The 17,782-nt window shown below is 42.0% G+C and overlaps 1 protein-coding gene across 1 annotated transcript in view; it reads right to left on the bottom strand.

The window, feature by feature from the left end:
- LOC145497615 (uncharacterized) overlaps nt 1–17,392 on the bottom strand; it is a 24,106-nt gene extending 6,714 nt beyond the window's left edge. Inside the window, exons 1-18 of the mRNA XM_081477438.1 lie at nt 17,270–17,392; nt 16,603–16,641; nt 13,849–14,003; nt 13,053–13,292; nt 10,678–10,830; nt 10,456–10,592; nt 10,270–10,328; nt 9,693–9,969; nt 9,381–9,549; nt 9,107–9,214; nt 8,299–8,747; nt 7,818–7,921; nt 7,241–7,554; nt 6,456–6,805; nt 5,971–6,153; nt 5,145–5,211; nt 1,237–4,922; nt 316–1,016 (exon numbers count right to left, since the gene is read on the bottom strand). Coding sequence (XP_081333564.1) covers nt 316–1,016; nt 1,237–4,922; nt 5,145–5,211; nt 5,971–6,153; nt 6,456–6,805; nt 7,241–7,554; nt 7,818–7,921; nt 8,299–8,747; nt 9,107–9,214; nt 9,381–9,549; nt 9,693–9,969; nt 10,270–10,328; nt 10,456–10,592; nt 10,678–10,830; nt 13,053–13,292; nt 13,849–14,003; nt 16,603–16,641; nt 17,270–17,315 — 7,237 coding nt within the window. The 5' untranslated portion in view covers nt 17,316–17,392. The remainder of the gene's footprint in view (nt 1–315; nt 1,017–1,236; nt 4,923–5,144; nt 5,212–5,970; nt 6,154–6,455; nt 6,806–7,240; nt 7,555–7,817; nt 7,922–8,298; nt 8,748–9,106; nt 9,215–9,380; nt 9,550–9,692; nt 9,970–10,269; nt 10,329–10,455; nt 10,593–10,677; nt 10,831–13,052; nt 13,293–13,848; nt 14,004–16,602; nt 16,642–17,269) is intronic.
- Nucleotides 17,393–17,782: the final 390 nt, after the last annotated feature.

Below are 17,782 nucleotides of genomic sequence, written 5' to 3'. Positions count from 1 at the left end.
TTACCGGCCTCAACTAACTAACCACCAGACAACAGTTGCCAGAAAAAGTGAGTGTTTTTTTGTACAAATTCGTGCCTGCATAACCTGTATATAAATTATCTAGGGAGAGGAAACACTTAGCAACATTCATCAATACGTCACATACTTTTTCGTCGCGAATGCTTAATACCAATGCTTTTAAAACATTTCGTTTTGCTGCTGCACTTATGAAAGTACATAAGCGACCTATAGGACAAGAGAAATGATTGGAAAAGAAGCGAAAGGGAACATGGGGACTGACTTGAAGTTATACTCTTTTTCCCTACTATGACTTACTCTTTGGTTGAAGCATCTCCACAATATCTTCAGGTTTCAGCTCACTCAGCGCCTTCAGGGTCTTCCATGTGGTGAATACCGGCGAGAGAGTTCTGTTCAGATACTCGTGAACGGTTTGATTCAGCATGCACATGGTGTAGTTCAAGGCGTGGTCAGTGATGTTCATCGTGAAATTCATCATATTGAAGTAGAAGTATTTGGGAAGATGGGCATTGTGGTGAATCGTCTCGTTGACCAGTGAGCCGTTGACAAAGCTGGCTGTCGTGTTGACCACCACAAATGTGAGGTTGTAGATGACGCGGGTAAAGTTTGCAGTGATGTTGACAGCAGTCATGGTCAAGTTGTAAGTGCTGTTGAGGAACAGTTCTGTCATGTTTCGTGTCACATTCAGCGTGGAGCCCGTCATGTTCATGTAACCATGGGCGAACTGATAGAAAAACTTCGTGTAGTTCTTTCGCAGAGCTAGCGGGCACGCGAAGCTGCTGTTCATCATCTGCTCGGTCACGGTTGTGTTGTATGGGTACGTAGTAAGGTACCACGTCATGACATAGATGGTTGTTTCTATTGGTTCAGCGACGGTTTGGACCAGTCGTGGGAAGTAGTACCGTGTGTAGTTTTGCCAGCTGTTGTTTCGCATAACGCTGATGACTTGGAACATTGTCGAGTTCCAGTTCTTCAGAGCAGGACGAGTCCATGGCATGCTGTTAGGAGAACAATAACAACAACAAAAAGAAATTAGCAAATGATTTAATCTTAAAACGTTTTTAAAATGCTTAAATGAAATGTGTTCAAGCGTTCAAGATTAAAATCACATTTGAGACCGAACGGCCAAAACAAAGTTAGTTGAATATTCTTTTTAGTCTTGTTTACAGGGAAAAAATAAAATTTCATAACACTTCAGCGCCTAATTACCAGCCTTACCAGTGAGTCCAGTTGTTGTAATGCGTTGTGAAATTCAATAGCTCCCACGTCTCATTCAGTGGTTTGCTGAAGTTGGTTAAGGTCAGTAGTTGTACCGTCATGTTCCAAACCTGAATGGTCATATTGTGAGTGCGGTTGATGTAGAGCTCTATAATCTCTTGTGTAGTCTTGTTGCTTGTCACGTTTAAGACATTGACAGTGTCGTTGACAAGCATAACAGCGAAGTCAGTGACGTTCACCAGCCACTCGTGAGTTCTGTTCATACCACACGCTGGGGACCGTATTGTTGCATTGTACATCTCGAGGGTTTTGTTCAACAGGCCTTCAATGGCTTGATACAAGGTTGTGTTGGAAGTTAAGTTGTGGAAGGACAAGGTGATGTTCACTGGATAGCGAAGCGATGGAAGGAACCATTCCAAAGATGAGTTGCAGATGGTCCAATTGTGGAAGAGCTCGTAAGTGAAGTTAAATACGCTAATATTGAGTGCTTCGGTAAAGTTCTGCCAGACCGGGTACGCGACTCCTCCAAGGAATGAAGAGCCGTTAATATAGCCTGTAATGTTCACAAGTATTTCCCTGCTTATGTTATAAAGCACGGGATGTGTGACGTTCAGGATATACTCAGTAACGTTGTGGGTGAAATTTCTCAACACCAAGCTGACGTTCTTCAGAGTATCTGTAAAGTTGACAGTGCCATTTAGCAACTCTAGGGTGAGATTGTGAACTTCCGGTAGGTATGTCTTCAGGTGATAGTTTACAGTCTTGTTGGCGATTGTCCAGTTTCCAATCTCGCTGACTGTTCTGTTCAACCAGGCAGTGAAGTTGCAAGTAGCGTTTCTTCCCCACTCAGTCAAATTAAAAATAAACGCTTCATAAGTTTGGTTGTACCAAGTCATGTTTCTGATGATATTCGTGATGTTTCCAAGAACGGCTGTGGAATTTACGTGGTCGGTAAAGTTCTGCAGAATCACGATCATCTCTTCCGTGATGTTTTTCAAGGTAACATTGCTCAACCTCACGTCGTAAACGGCATTCGCCAAGTTGTAGTAGAAGAGCTTGGCGTCCAGTTTGTTGCTCTTGCCGTGGAAGTACCTGAGATAATTTGCAGTGACGTTAGGGATGCTGCGGGAAGTAACGTTTAAAAGATGCATGGTGAGATTGAAGAGATTTTCAGTGACATTCTCCGTGGTGTAGTTCCACACAAGCATCTCTTGAGTGACGTTTCTCAGCACGTATTTGAAGTGTGTTCGGAATTTGGTCATGTTCACGCCGCCCAATGTCACGTTAAGAGTGATGTTGGCTAGTTTGCTTGGGATGTTGAAGGTGCAGTTATTCAATTCCTTCCAGCCATTCCTGACGGATGTCATGTTTAGGAAGTCGTAGATGGTGTCGTCAGCTCTTACCTCCCTGCTCCATTCAGTATAGATCTCACTGCCATTAATCCTGTAGATCGTGTTGTTAATGTGCGTCTCGTTGTCCGAGAAAATCTTCAGGGTCCACGTCACGTTCTGCGAAGAGACATTGAAGTAAGAAATCCTCTCTGTGGTGTTGATATACCAAGCGACGGAGCCGTTGAATGCTGTTTTGTTGTAGTGGTGCCACGTACTCAGGTTGAAGAACGCACTATGGGACACGTTGCACGTTCTGGTTACAAATTCGATGGTTCGGTTCCATAATGTCAGGTTCGACACTACGCTCATGTTGCTGGCAAATCCATCCCATAGAAGAGTGTGGTTGTAAACTGTTACATTAGCAGTCGCATTGATACTGGTGTTGAAGGTTCCAGAGCAGTTCAGGCTAACTGTAATGTTTGGAAGGATGTCGATGGAGACATTGACATGATTTATCTCTTTGTTCCACACGACCGTGTGATTCAGGATCTTCTCTGGTTGGTACCGCACAAGGGATGTGAGGTTGAACATCTTGGTTGTATTCTTCAAGATACCGATCCAACTGACGGTCCTGTTAGGGGTGTAGCCAATCATCTTAACGATGTGATGCAGCCCTTCCGAAGTGGTCTTGTTTAACATGGACACTTGAGCTCCATAGGTTCGGTTGGTGAACGTGAGGTTGAGCACAATATCTTTCTTGGTGGTGGTGTTAAAGAAGGTAAATATGTAAGTGCTATTCAACATGACGGTGGTGCCGTTCTTGATCCTATGCGTGATGTTGATGCTGCGAATTTGGTCGACGTCAGGTAGCATCTCAGTGGAGAAGTACGTGTGATTCAGCTCTGCACTCCAGTTACCCATCGAGAAATTAAAATGAAGATTCTTGGTGGTTGTGGTGTTAGAGTAGGTGGCCGTCATGTTGAAAATTGTCCTGTTGTGGTAAGTGCAGTTAACCAGGATTCCTCTAGCCGTGGAGTTCGCAAACCATGTTGTATTGACCATTGCAGTTGTGTTTACACTTGTGATGTTAAAGATCAAGGATTTCCTTTCCGTTGCGTTCACATAGCTTAAGCACGTCGCTAGAAGGGTGACGTTTGAGTGGGTGCCGTTGAAGTAAGTGCTGTTCAAACAGATTCCTTTCTCAAGGGTGAAGTTCTTCAAAGAACCTAAGAGGACGATCGAATGGTTCAGATACGTGATGTTCAAGCTGACGTTTCTGATTTCGGGATTGTACATCCACGTGGTATTCAAGGTGATCGACCTGTTCTGGTGGGTGATGTTCACATGGCAAATCTTGATACCCTGAGTTGTGTTCGTCAGAGTCATGTTCAGCGAGGATGTCTTGTTAAAGGTCGTGGCTTTGCAGTAGAAAACTGTCATGTTCATGTTGGTGGAGTTCACGAACTCCTTGTAGCACGACAACATCTGAGTCCCATTGCTGGACACGTTTACCTGGGTCTTGTATCCGTTGGTGGCATTGATGTAGGTAACATTGATGGTCATGTTGTTGTTCAAGATTGGGGTGCTCCAGGCAGGGCAACTTACATTCCAGGTCACGTTCGTACTGCCATCAGTCATGTTATGCAGGCCTTGAAGGTGCAATGTGAGGTTCAATGGACGGTGTGTGATGTTCAGGGTCATGTTGCCTGTTGTGTTCGCGTTAAGGTTCAGCGATGTGTTGAGGTACAAAACAGAAATGGGACTGCTCTCTGTGGTGTTCTTTACGGTCGTGTTGGTCTCCAGATACCACTGGTGTGTGTCATTCATCAAGAAGAAAGTATGGTAGAGCGACCTGTTGAAAAGTGTGGCATTCAAAGCAAGCCCGTACTTGATCTTGTGGGTCATGTGGCACGTGCGGTGGAAGTAGAACGCGGTGAGATTTTTCGTCACATTCAGAGTGATATTGACAGCCTTGGAGAGGGGGACGTGGATTAAGTCAATCGTGGTAGCGTTCTCTTGATTTGCACCAATGCTGGCATTCCAGCGATACACCTCTTCTGTATGGTTAACTGTGACGTTGAAGAAATACTCCCGCTTAAAGGATGCTCCAGGTGTACAAATAGCAATGACTGTCTTGTTCGTGTTCTTGTCCGGCTTGGTGAAGTTGGCTTCCAGCTTAAAGTTGGTCAGCAGTGGATCGGTCTTGTTTAAGTAGATGGAGAAGTTGGCTGGGCCGGTAAGCGGGAAGAATGGAGCGGTTTTGTTGTTCCAGGCCACTGGTATGGAGATGTTTGAACAAAGGTTAAGGCCGATGAGCTTGGTACTGTTAAAGATATCCATGCTGCAGATTCCAGTCTAAAATGAAAAGAGGAAGCGATGAGGAAAAACAGATGGGTTGTCACTGAGAACTACAGTTAGCCTTTAAATCTTTTTCGCCGCGTGAGCCTCTAGAACGCATATGCCGTAACAGCTAGATAACTTACCCTCACTTCACCTCAATTCACCCTACAACTCGACTATTTACTAAAAAAACAGCAATTTATGCACAAAATGCTGCAAGAAAGAAAAATCTCATACCGTGTTACGATGTTCCAGTCCACGGATCGGGATCTTTACGTTGTTCATATGATGGAAAAGGGAAGTCCTGTAATGGGATAAATCAACGAGTGATCAATTTCTTATTTCTCTCAAGATTATCAATACAGAATTACGAATGCATGCCATAAGTATTGAAGAATCAGTAATGTTAGGACAGTTACATGTTGTGATCAGGGACTTTGTCCCATGCCAGTGGATAAGTCGCGAGACATCCCTGATGTTTGGGAGCTTAAGCAACGACGAAGACCACACCGAGGACGACGACTAGTAAAAAATGAATTTATATTTTACCCTCGAAATTCGCGATTGTCTAGATCTGTTGGGTACGCCAATGGCTCTAAGAACGTGCTTAAGCTAAATATGCAACGACGGCGTTCAATTCCAAATGGAAGTACGAAACATTAGCCGTCGTCGTCCATGTTCCGTAGACGACGCAGAACTTGGTCATTTCACGTTGGTGTTTTGCAGAGGACGGCAGAGAAATGTACAACGATTTACAACGCACGTGCACAGCCATTGTTTTGCTAATTAAACCTTTTGTTTTGTGACGTTCACGTTGCCGTCGTCGTCGTGGTTTGCTTAAGCTCCCTATTATTGAACTGTTCTCGAACCCTCACAAACTTGGTGTTTTCAAAAATTAACGATTTTACGTAGCTTCATGTGATTTGACGCTTTACTTGAGCTATGCTTCATGCAATGATTGGTCATAGTTGCGTGACTGACCCAATAACAACTGCAAATAAGTACAGGCTAGAGGATGTGCAGAAAATCACAGTGGAAACAGGAAGAATGTGTGATGTCTTACGTGATGTTCAAGATCTCTTGTGGCTTCTCAGTGACATTGATATGTGACTTCAGTCCCTGTTCTTCGTTGTAGGTCACGTTGCCTTGCAGTTCAGTAGAAGTGGAGATAGAACCATTCAGCAGCACGCCTGATGAGAAGTGGAAGGCGTCTAAGGTAACCTTACCAGAAAGCACAATGGCAGCGCTAGAGAGTAAACAAGCAAAAAAATAATAATTAAAGCAACAAGTCAACGAAAGACAAAAGAGTTTTAAAAATCATCAAGTCATTGATTAGCTCCAACTAGAACATGTTCTTGGGTCGATGTGAATGTTACAAACATAATACACACTTCAACTGAATATAAGTTCCAATTACGAAACTGCTGCTTCCAAGCCCCGAGATATTCACAGCTAATCTCTGGAAAGCGCTGTTTCCAGTTCTTGTGTGTCAGGGAAATGCCAACGGCAAAAACTAAACAGTATTAGCAGCAATGTCTATGTCGTTACCTTGGTTTCACAGTTCCCTTAATGACAGCTTTTTTAATGCCCCAGAAAAGGTTCAACAGGTCTGCTTTTCCCTGCACGTTCACACTGGTGACAGACGTGCCGTTGATACTCAGGTTCAGCGGCAGTCCAAGGCAGGTTGGGATGACGTATGTCTCTTCCAGGAAAAGGACACTCTTTGTGAAAGTTTTGTCAACTCCTCGTGACAGCATTCGCAGCAACTCAATGAGGTCGGCCAGGGGGATATCATCCTCTTCCAGCCACTCCAGGTCTTTCAAGGTGAACAGGTCAAAATCGTTGCCAAAGAGTTTCAGAGACAGAAAACCGCTGGGTGTCATTGTACGGAGGTTTACCTGTGAGGCAAATAAAGCAAACGTGGTTTAGGCCAGGAAACTTCACCTAATCTCGGAAGACAGAACTGTTCTTAAATAAAGAAAGATGATTTTGCTCACACTCCTACGAGTATAAAATTAACTTTTCCACACTCAAAAGATCGAGTCGAAGGAAACTTCAAACTTCGTCTATTTAGGTATAAAAACACCAAGATTACATAACATACCAAAGAGGAAAAAGGATAGTAGTGATTCAGGAAGAGTGAAACGAATTACAAAACTGTCAGACGAGATGGAAAAATTTAGGCCTAGATATTTCAAGATGCGCCAACTTTGAATGAGCCCTCAAATGCAGATAGTCTCACTAGCTGTAATGATGCAATCTTGAAATGACTTCAAACTACATACGCTTCGCTTTCTCTATTCTGACAAAATTTTAAGGATTGTCAATGTTACCTTGCTATCAAGAGTTTCCATGTCGACCAAGTTGTCGGCATATCTCTTTTCCACTTCCCTGGGGTCGTTTTCACTTTTCTTCATCATTGGCGTGTCTATGAGTCCCCGGATGTGGTTGTCAGGGAAGTACCCTTTGTGTCCAAACAGCTTCTCCCAGATAATCTCCAGGCCCTCAAAACGCGTGCTTGTCTCGACCACTGGGAAAGCTCCACCCCACAAATCGAGAGTCATGTTCAGCTCAGCACTTCGCGGGAGAAGGCTCTCCGGGTGGTAGATGACGTGACTTTCGGTGCTGAAGCCGAGATTGTTTTCCTCTGGAGAAGATATATTTTTACAACAAGATGATCGAGATTAGATGAGAAGACTCAGTAGGTGATCAACGATCTACATCAGTCTGTCATTCAACCAGTAAGTTCTAAGTGAGTCAGTGTGTTGAAACGAAAGGTGTCAGTTTATCATTGAGGCACTGAATCTCGGTCTTAGCTTTCTCTTAACAAAGTTTGTACAAACCACAGAGCTGAAAAAGGTCTTAAATACTCCACAGTACATTGCACCATCCAGTGTAGTAAGTGCTTACCATTGATATAACTTTTCTGCATGAAGCGTGACTTGTAGGTTGTGTTGAATTCACGCAAAGGACTGTCTCTCTCTTTAAGAGCCTTCTTTATTATCTCACTCAACCTGATACAAAAGCATTTGCGAAAAGCAATTTTTAATTCCAAATTAGTTAACATTTTCGATTCCACTATTCTGGGATGGCAAAATTACACACTTAATGGTCGATAGTTAACTGATATCCTCATCGTTTTCGAAAAGAAACTGGCAAAGAATCCACCTAGCTCATCTACGGGAAATGTCACTAAAGTTAAAACTATTGAAAAAGTCGTATCTTTATATGAGATATGACATAAACGCGACTTTAGCGTGGAACATAAACAAGACATTTGAATCAAGAATCGATGATGCTATGTTTACTTTTCTTATTCTATTCGTCCTGACCGGGCCATAACGCTACAAAGGGATACGCTGGGGAAATTAAATTACGAGAAACAACTTACATCTTTCCGTGTGTGGGTTCCACGGAGTCGTTCATTTGCTTCAGATGTGTACTGACAAAAGCGCCAACTTGGGTGTTGATTTCGTCATCCAGCACCTCTGCAACGTATCTGACTGTCTGTTCACTGGGGTACTTCATCAAGGCAAGGTACGCCTGCAGCCTCAACTCGGGGTCTATTCCAAAGTCACCAAACACCTCCCTCTTCAAAGACTTCCATGTGTCCGGGCAATAAGCGAAGCGTCGAATGGTCTCTATGGCAACCACGGAGACATTGAGGTAATTAGCGCCTTGTGAACATTTCACGAGCTCTGTTCCTTTGGAGCGCATGCGTCCTGCATTACCAATGGCCTTCAGCGTAATAATGACGTCATCTACTGTTGACGGGGTGGCGTCACAGTGTTTTGGAAGTTGTTTTTCCAGGTAATCCACTGCATCCATCACCTCAGATTCCTAAATCGAACCCCATGTAATGAAACAAAGGTCAATAAATTCCACTGCTGGAGTAACCAGTTAACCTTTAAAGCTGAAAGTAACGATCCTTTCATTAAAAGAATCGCCAAACACCCTTTCAATAATAATCAAACTCAATTTGCTGGTTAACTGTGGACAGAATTTCACCACCTAAAAGTATCATAATAAAGGCAAAGGCCATGAGAAAGTTACGACCCTAATTTTCCAGTTCAATGATACTTTTGTCGTTGGTAGTAATTATGGATTTTATTTTTAGTTATTGGAGTCATCTCAAGAATGTCTTTGACAGCACGTGAGAATTCGTGGTTTGCTTGAGAAATTTCCTTCACTAAACTTACAGATTCCCTCAAGCACTCTTCTGGTACAAGTTGGCAGTACTTCCTGATCATAGTTCCAAGGGACAGCAGCGTGGTCTTGGGCAGATTTTCCTTCTGTTGCAGCAGGTCCTGTAAGATAACCTTTGATGTCAGATTAAGGTAATGTTTTCTTCAAAAGTAAACCGCTTTGGGTACTGTCGTCTAACGACTTCTGCTGAGTGTCTACTGCCTAGCTAAAGCCACATACACGTGTAAGTCGGTCTGAAAACCAGTTTAAAGGAAAATGGTCACTTACAATCACTTCTGCGAAGAGGTACGGTGATGGATTTTGTACAGAACTCATCCCAGTCAGCAGGTAGGTCAAGTGCTCAGGTTTTACTTGGTCGTAGTCCCTGATGGCTTCAATGATGTACCTCATGCATGGAGTGGAACCACACTGGGTGAAAGCATCAAGCACATACGCCCTGAATGAAAAGAAGATGGAATTATATTAAGACAAAACGACCTTGGGAACGAAGTTGCAGCCACTTTTAGACGTCAACAGTAGGATTCTCGAGTGCAAAAGTCCCTTTTACAGTTGCTTTTTATACATCTATCTACCACTCACTGTGATTTCTTGCACTGTTTGTCTGTGAACTCGTTGTCTTCTTCATCACAGTTGTAAAATCGAGTCCAGATGTCCCTCAGTGCTTTCACGTCAAGCTTTCGGATCGAAAACACGAGACTGGTAAATTTAACTGCAGTGATTGGTTTGGTCTCGTTGATAGGCAGAACTATGATCAACTCTTCAAGAATGGCTTCTGCATTCTGAGAAGTGCTCTCGAAAACTGGTTCACTGTTTTCTGGAGCAATGTGCTCGTACAACAAGTTGGACTTTCGTGTCTCTGTTGGATGAAAGAATAAAAGTAACTCTACTTGGCGGTCAATACTATTTGATGAAAGTTTTGAGGAGATTCTGTTATACAAGAAATAGTTTTTGACCATTATAGAGCTGTTGCAATCGATTTCAAAAATGTTCAAAACTGTGCAGGAGCTCGAATGAAATATAGCAAAGCCAAAAGGAATTGTAATAAAAACTAGGCATTTGACTGCTCTCGCGCTGCGAATTTATTCGAATAGATGATGGGCTATGCTTGGAGATTTGACATCCTTTAGTTTGCATGATTGAAATACAACTACGTTACCTCTAGATTCGTAGTCAGGGAAACGAAGTCTCTGGGTCGACTCCAACGTCAAATTCAAACTGTGGAAAGAAATAACGAAAGAGATTTCACCTTCATGAACATAAATTTATTCTACCCTCAGGATCGTATACTAAGCGACATTATAGGAAGACAAGTCACGCGCTACATGTGTAAATAGGTACTTACGTGACATTGGTTGTCACACCAGCTCCGTTAAAGCTGAATGGCCGTAACAGGTGTGTTTCGTTACATTCAACGGTCTTGACGTGATTTTCCACCATGTACCGACAGAAACTTGTTGAGTTGAAAAGACCCTGCACCGTCTGGAAAAAGTAATAAGATACTTGTTCAAGCTATGCTTTATTGTGTCACTTCAAACTTACTGACATGAACTGAAATTGTCCTTACCGAGTTCGAGCCATACATGACTGGGTTCAGCTTGGTGATGTTGTGTGACCGTTTAGTGCAATTGGAGAGGTTCCTAGTTTTGATAATTTCGGTCTCAGACTCCTTATCTTTCAAGATCCTGTACTCTGACGAACAGTTTCCTGACACGTCAACCTAGGAAGTAAGAAAAAAAGGACAAAAGTACGCTCGTTTTACTATTTGTTTCAAGACAAAGAGGTCGCCCACTAATTAGCCGCCTATTCAGACGTTCTTTGGGCTCGTCATGCAATCTTTGGGGAGGAAGATTGCGTGACGAGCGAAAAGAGCGTCTGTGCATGGGAGGCTAGCCGCTAATTTGCTCGCTGGAACCAGGTATGCCTAAAAACGGGGAAACCCGCACGCTCACGTCTTACATTGCTTTACAAGACGATCTACCTGGCATGTCCAAGAAACGAAAAAATGCGCACGCTCCATTTTTCTTTGATTGTTCCGCAAGACGTTCAACGCGGCATACTTCCTGTGGCCAAAAGACAAGGAAGTTCGCACGCTTGTTTGTTTCTTTGTTTATAAGATGGTTGATCTAGCATGCCCAAAGAAACGAGAAAAACCTGCGCGTTCATTTATGTTTTTTGTTTGCTTTGGTCATTTGGTTCTTTTGAATGAAGTTAATTATCAGTCAAGTGCAAACAGAGCGTTAGCCACAAAAACGTCCTGTCTAATATATAGAAACTGACCCAATATCACAAGCAATCAAAAATACCCTGAGTCGTGGACCAAAATAAGAAACCACGCGTCCATCTGTTCGTTTTTTTGCATCAAACTAAATCAAATCGACCAAACAGCAGAGGAGAAGCACTTTCTATTTTTCGCACTTGCGGCATTCAAAGACATACCAGAGGCGATGAGGAAAACGAAACAATCATGAACTATCAATCAGTCCTCTTCATTAAGAACTCTTTCATGCACTATCACCTGGTTCATTTGACAGGTTGTCTCAATTAGAAGCTCTTTCTTAAAATCTCCTTATTAATTTCCATACATTCCCTTCAATTGACCTATGAAGAATTTGGCAATTTATCACGACAGTTATACATCTGGTTGTGTGACGATAGGGTTGTTTCCCTGGGAATGTATGTTTTGGGTCAACGCACATTGGAACTAAACTGAGCGGGGAACGTTCTGAAAACCTGGGGAATCTAACTCTGGGGAGCACTACCATGCTTGGCTTTGCGGGAACGGAAATTCGTCACGATTTCTTGGTACGCGAGGATCTACTTCAATGGTCTTCTCACGGACCGCAAGGATGAGACAAAAGTTGGTCCAGCAGGAGTTTACCGTATATTCTGCACTCGTTGTTAATCGAAGATGTAATCAGAAAACCTCTTCAATACTGCCTGCTTATACGTTGTTCTCAAGCGGCGTCCACTACGTCGGAGTAGAAATTTGAAAACGCCGCTTTATTTCTACGGTTAGGCCTACCTTCCACACTAATCCGTCACAAAAACGGGGCTCTTCGAAAATGCCCTTCAAACCGGAGGAATTTCGAAACTCCGACTTTGCGAAAACGGAGCTTTTCCAAAACGATGTTATCACGATAATGATGTGATTTCCCTGCCGGAGTCTTCCTCAAACACAAACCAAAATGACCGGTGATTGTTGCGTTTTCGAATCTCTCCGGCGTAGTGTGGACGGAAAATATTTGATGCATTTTCAGTCAAACGTCTTTTTTCAAATTCCTCCGGCGTAGTGTGAATGGGGCGTTATTTGTTTTCCTCGGTACAAAGTACAAGTTATTTTGCTAGGAAGTATATACGCCCACGTGCGGTAACAAAAGGTGCTTGGAATATTATTTTCAGAGTTTGAGTTTCTTAATTAAAAAATTTGCTTACTACAGCGATTTCTTTGTTACACCAAGTGACTGACAGCAGGGAGAACCGCCCCTTGAAAGAAGCGTCCGTGGCACAGGTACAAAGTTCGGTGGCAGTATAAGCAAATGTACATCGAACAAAGAAATCTTAATTTCTTTGTTCTTTGTTTAAAGAAGAGCAGCATGCATGTTCAATCTAAAATTAATACTTTATCTAACAAAGGCAATTATAGAAAGCAGCTAAAGCAAAATTCGAAAAGTACAAAGTTCAATTGAAGCAAACCCTAAGTGAGAGCAAGAAAAATTGGACGGCGTTGTAACGTAAAATACTACTGTTGACTTTTCTAGAATTATACGATCACTAAAGAAATGACTGAGCTACTAAGAATTTTCTCTGAACAGTTGATGATTCACCTGGTTCTCATCAACTGACTGCTTATCGATGTATTGATATTAAGAGACGTTAGACCTTAAGAGAAATTAAACCTCAGTCATATTTTTGGAACTACACAGTTAGACAACTGCATACCTCTGGAAGGACGATCAAAGGTTCCTCAGTGAACTGCAGCTGCAGAGCGCTCAAAATACCACGTTTGATGTTGGTGACGTACACAGGTTCTGTCTTGACAGGAGATACCCTGACAAAAGCGCCATTGTTTTCTGTGAAGAACAAGTGATCAGCCTCGATGGCGGCCTTGAAGCTCTCCTCGTTGGGAGAGGGGTTGAATTTCCTGTCGGGTGTGACTTCGAAGAGTCGCACATTTGTTACCTGAAAAATATGACACAATGAAAACCCTTTTCTTCATAAGCTCGATATACCAATTCCTTTTCCCTTTATTGCTGTATTAATGTCCATTGGTGATATTACAAATATGTTGTTCGTCGACTTAGCATCTCTCAAATTTTAAAGGGAAGTTCTGCTCTGCAGGTTTCATTTCGGAATGGGTCAGTATGGTTTTACCCAGAGATTTAAACATGAGATTTATTATAGAAGCATGATTTAAAAGCACCACATAAAAGTATTGCTCAGTTATAACGGACAGGCACTAGGGTTTTATCAACAGTAGTAACCTTTAGATCTACATTGTGCACCAGAAGAAACAGATCAGTCCACGAGGATTCTATTTACAGACCTAAATCGCATGCATAACGCAAGGACTAAAGGCTTAATTCTTGTTTGGAAAGTTCAAGTTTTAAGTCTGATTAAACTTAAAATTGAACATCTTAAAGCTATTCTCCTATTACTGCGAAGAGAAGTAGACGCAAGATGTGAGCAACATCCAAGCTAAATATGGGAGAATACAAAGTACAAATAAAACACAAACCCTGAGAAGATTCTGGCACTCTCCCACGCCCTCGATCTCACATTTAGCCTCGAGCCGAAGTCCAGTGGTTTGATTGGTGGTTCCGTTCACACCAGTCACGCTGGTGGCAACATAGCGGTATGTGTACCTTGTGTTAGGCTTGAAACGGGTGGGACCTGGTACAAGCAGGCATGTCACGTCAGTATAGAATCTGCATCACGGATCAGTTGCAAAAATGTGATCCATAAATCAGTTGTAATACTGAAGAATAAAATATAGCCACTGGCTACAGCCATTATACAGCATTTCTTTTCTGCCCTACGTTTTACAACGCTCCGATGAATAATAGTAGTAATAATAACACAGATTGAAATTTGGCGGCTATTCATCAAACCAAAGACCACCATGTTGAGTGCTTTGTGACCCGGGGTTCGTGTTAAATGGATACTTAGAAATCACGCCCATAATCCCAGATCAAGCAAAACTGCACACGACCTTACACAACTTTCTGACGATTTTTAAGGAGGTTTTACTGGGAGAGGTAAGGTGTAATATTGCTAATAACAGGGAAAGGTCTGCAACGCCAAAATAGAGGCACGAGTATGGTCATAAAGTGAAGCTTTGTAGGACAATACACTTCGATTTTTAATAGTTTTCCCCAAATCGCCAAGAAATCCAAAAATCCAATCCTGCCAAGTCTTTGCTGCGAAGGTTATTGTTCAAAAGAGCTGACTGATTTGCCAAATATCATGACGCACTCCACCTGATTTCAGAGCAAAAACTCTTCGAACCGACTCGCTTTTCTCAGGAAAGTAGAAAACCGTCAGACTTGTGGGGTTGGGTTGGGTTTCTCTGTTATCAAACAGTAGTAACGGGTGAAAGGTTTGCAAACTGATCACGAACGGATTTTGGCACAAAAAAAAAATGATCTGTTTTCTTTCTAGTAGGACAAAGTCGTTTAGAACAATGACGCAAACGCACGTTTGCTTTGATTACCTATAAATCACGAATGTGTCAACATTCCCACGAAAAATAACACAAAACAAAACAAAGAGGTAGCAGTGGTCCCTTCTTTTTCATTTCTTTCTTTTAGTTTCGCTTATTTTTACATCTCTGTATGCGAGTGCGTGTCCTTGGGAGTATTCTTGACTTTGTCATGGATCTCTCTTGGCGCGAAAACAAATCAGTCTGTTTGCATGCGTACCTACTTATCTTGTACATGCTTACACAACCTGTGTTCTTGACCTTTTAAACAGATGTCAAAGGATTTTCTAGATGGTAAACCGATTCCCGTTTCGCGAAGTTTTTCACTCCCACGCAAATGTGATCTTTGTGGACATTCCTGTGCATTAATATGTTTTCTTGGGCTTTTAGCAAAGATTGACATTCAACAACGTAGCTGACTTTGTGGTGGAAGCTATAAGAAACAGGATGGAAGCACCCCCACAATCTTTCAAATGGATGTGTTTTTAAAAATAATTACAAAAAGAAAAGATGAGGGTCCGTTATGCAACAAACTGGCGCGAATTTTGTGACATGAACTATGAGCCGTACCCAGTAGGTATAGGTACTAGTGAAGACTAGAATGAGATTGATTTCTTTGAATTTTTTTGTTTTTGTGACTAATCCCACCTGTGACCCTGAATGCATTGACATGTGCATGTACCAAAGATTGAGAATGTAAATACTCGTCAAGATTCGTGACTTCTTTTGCACTCGTGTTTGGCAGTGCTTTAACTGCAACGTATTGCTTTGATCTTTATAGCGATTTCATAAACATAATAAGGCTTTTTATCCTTTCCGCCTTGAGAAAACAAGTTCAAACCTGTTTGTCAGAAGGTTGTCGAGTGCAGAGACCTGGTTTTGCACGTGAACCCACTTTCCACGTGAAACCCACTTCCCACGTGAAACCCATGTTCGCCACACACACGGAGCAGGTGTTTGACGTCAAATCCCACCCAACGAAAAACTCTTCTTTGTGACGCAGCGGAAATCTCAGTTATCAAAGGCGTGAGACATGTCATGTCACTTGGGTATTTTAGGACGTAAGGAGAGAACTAAGATTATGTATCATGGGCACATTATATGGGTATTGTAACCTGTTCACGCGCTCATGATATCTGAATATCTACATTGTATAAAATGTCAACGGAGGAGGTCAAATAATCTCTGGGAAGATGTCCAATTTTCTGATCGAGGTGACTCGACGGACGTAAGCGACAAAATACCCTCTTGACACATCCGAGGGCTAACCAGTTTTTGCCGTTGAATTTTTAACTATAAAGAAAGACGTACGTCTTGAAATGTCCATTTTCTTTGTGGAGGAATTCAGGGAAATATTATCATTGTAATCAAATTCCCTTTCATACAGAACAATAGCATTTAGTGGGATTTTTCGACAATAAAAACAATAGCTGTTTGTGAAGAAAACCGCAATTATTAGGCATCTTAAACTTAAGTATCTTTCCTCAACCTTACACCATTTGCAAATTTTAATTAATAAATGTCATACATCCACAATGCAGTGTCGAATAAAATATTATCTCCAAGTTAACTGGTTTTTCATAGAATGCAAATTCTTCAGTTTAGTTCATTAATTGAATATCATCACTTTGGACGCTGCGTCACTTATCTTTTATTTTGCACAAAAAAGGCAACTTCTACCTGATACCGTGGCGATAGTAGCAAAACAAAAATCTAATCCAGAGTGATCTAAAAAAAATTGTCATGTGATATCACCGCAGAGTTTTGGATTCTGTAGGTTAAAATTTGTACCTGTTTCGCAGAACTCATCTACGCTTCTTTTGACAGGAACTGCAAGGAAACAGATAACATGAGTGTTAGAACAAAACAACACAACACAACACAACAAACAAAACGAACCCCAGTCACCGGCAGTGAAGAAATGCTGAACTTTTCTTGTGCGTGAGGGTGTGATGCTGGCTGCCCGACTTGCAGACATATAGGGTTTCAATTGTTAGGAAAGTTTTTTCCCCGACGGAAAATACAAAATCTGACGCCCTCTAAAAAAAAATACCCCTCGAAAAAGGCGGAAAAACGGCCGGGGCTTCTTGTTGCGTACTGAGAATGCAGAAGAATGCCAGCTGACAGAACAACTAGAAAACGATAATCTACGACGCCACAAGATGGACAATTTTTTTTTTTTTGCTTCTTGGAAGCCTAGAATCCTAGAAAGGGAAAACAAACGGAGTCCCCAGGCACGATCCAGAACTGGAGAGGTAGCTTCAAATTCTTAAACGCACATAACTTAGATGTTTCGCAGTTCCAAAACGTCCTTGCAGCTACCCGAAGCACTGAATGCGACAAGACTCTCGCGTAGTTAAGATCGACGGAAATACATAATAAAGTGCATACAAACAGGACATTGGTAAAAAACAAAAAAATCCCTCAGAAGCAAAACACCTGATAAAGTTTTCCTTACCAGCTAGCACTCCGCCTATAAGAAGGCAAGCTATCAGTACTCTCATCTTGCACAGTTATGTGTTGGAGCTACTGTTGGGAGCTACTGATGCAGCTTTGGAAATTACGGAGTATTTATATTGACATGATAGCGTCAAACAACACCGCTTGTGTAACAATATACCATCATCTTAAGATAAGGAAACCCGCAGGGGTCTCCTAATTTAACATCCAATGCAATCACATGAATATGATGAACCTCTGACCTTAAACTGTAGACGAGTTCAAACAAGATTTCTGTGTACAATTTCGATGCAGTTATTTTGGGATTCGCGTTTGGTAAGTAAAATTCAAATTCCACACACAGCATTTTGTGTAGTGTACAGTTCATCTATTATTGAATTAGTCGAGCGATAATAACTTTGAGTGATTGATTGATGGATGATTAGGCTTGCACTTTGTTAAAAAACAGTCAGAAGCAAGGAGGATTCAACGCCGCGCAGATCAAAAAAAAAAAAAGAAAAAAAAAAACTAA

This window comes from Orbicella franksi, chromosome 1 (genome assembly GCF_964199315.1).
Source record: "Orbicella franksi chromosome 1, jaOrbFran1.1, whole genome shotgun sequence".
Taxonomy (NCBI): domain Eukaryota; kingdom Metazoa; phylum Cnidaria; class Anthozoa; order Scleractinia; family Merulinidae; genus Orbicella; species Orbicella franksi.
The sequence above is the reverse complement of the archived record's forward strand: the minus strand, read 5'-3'. Positions and strand labels throughout refer to the sequence as shown.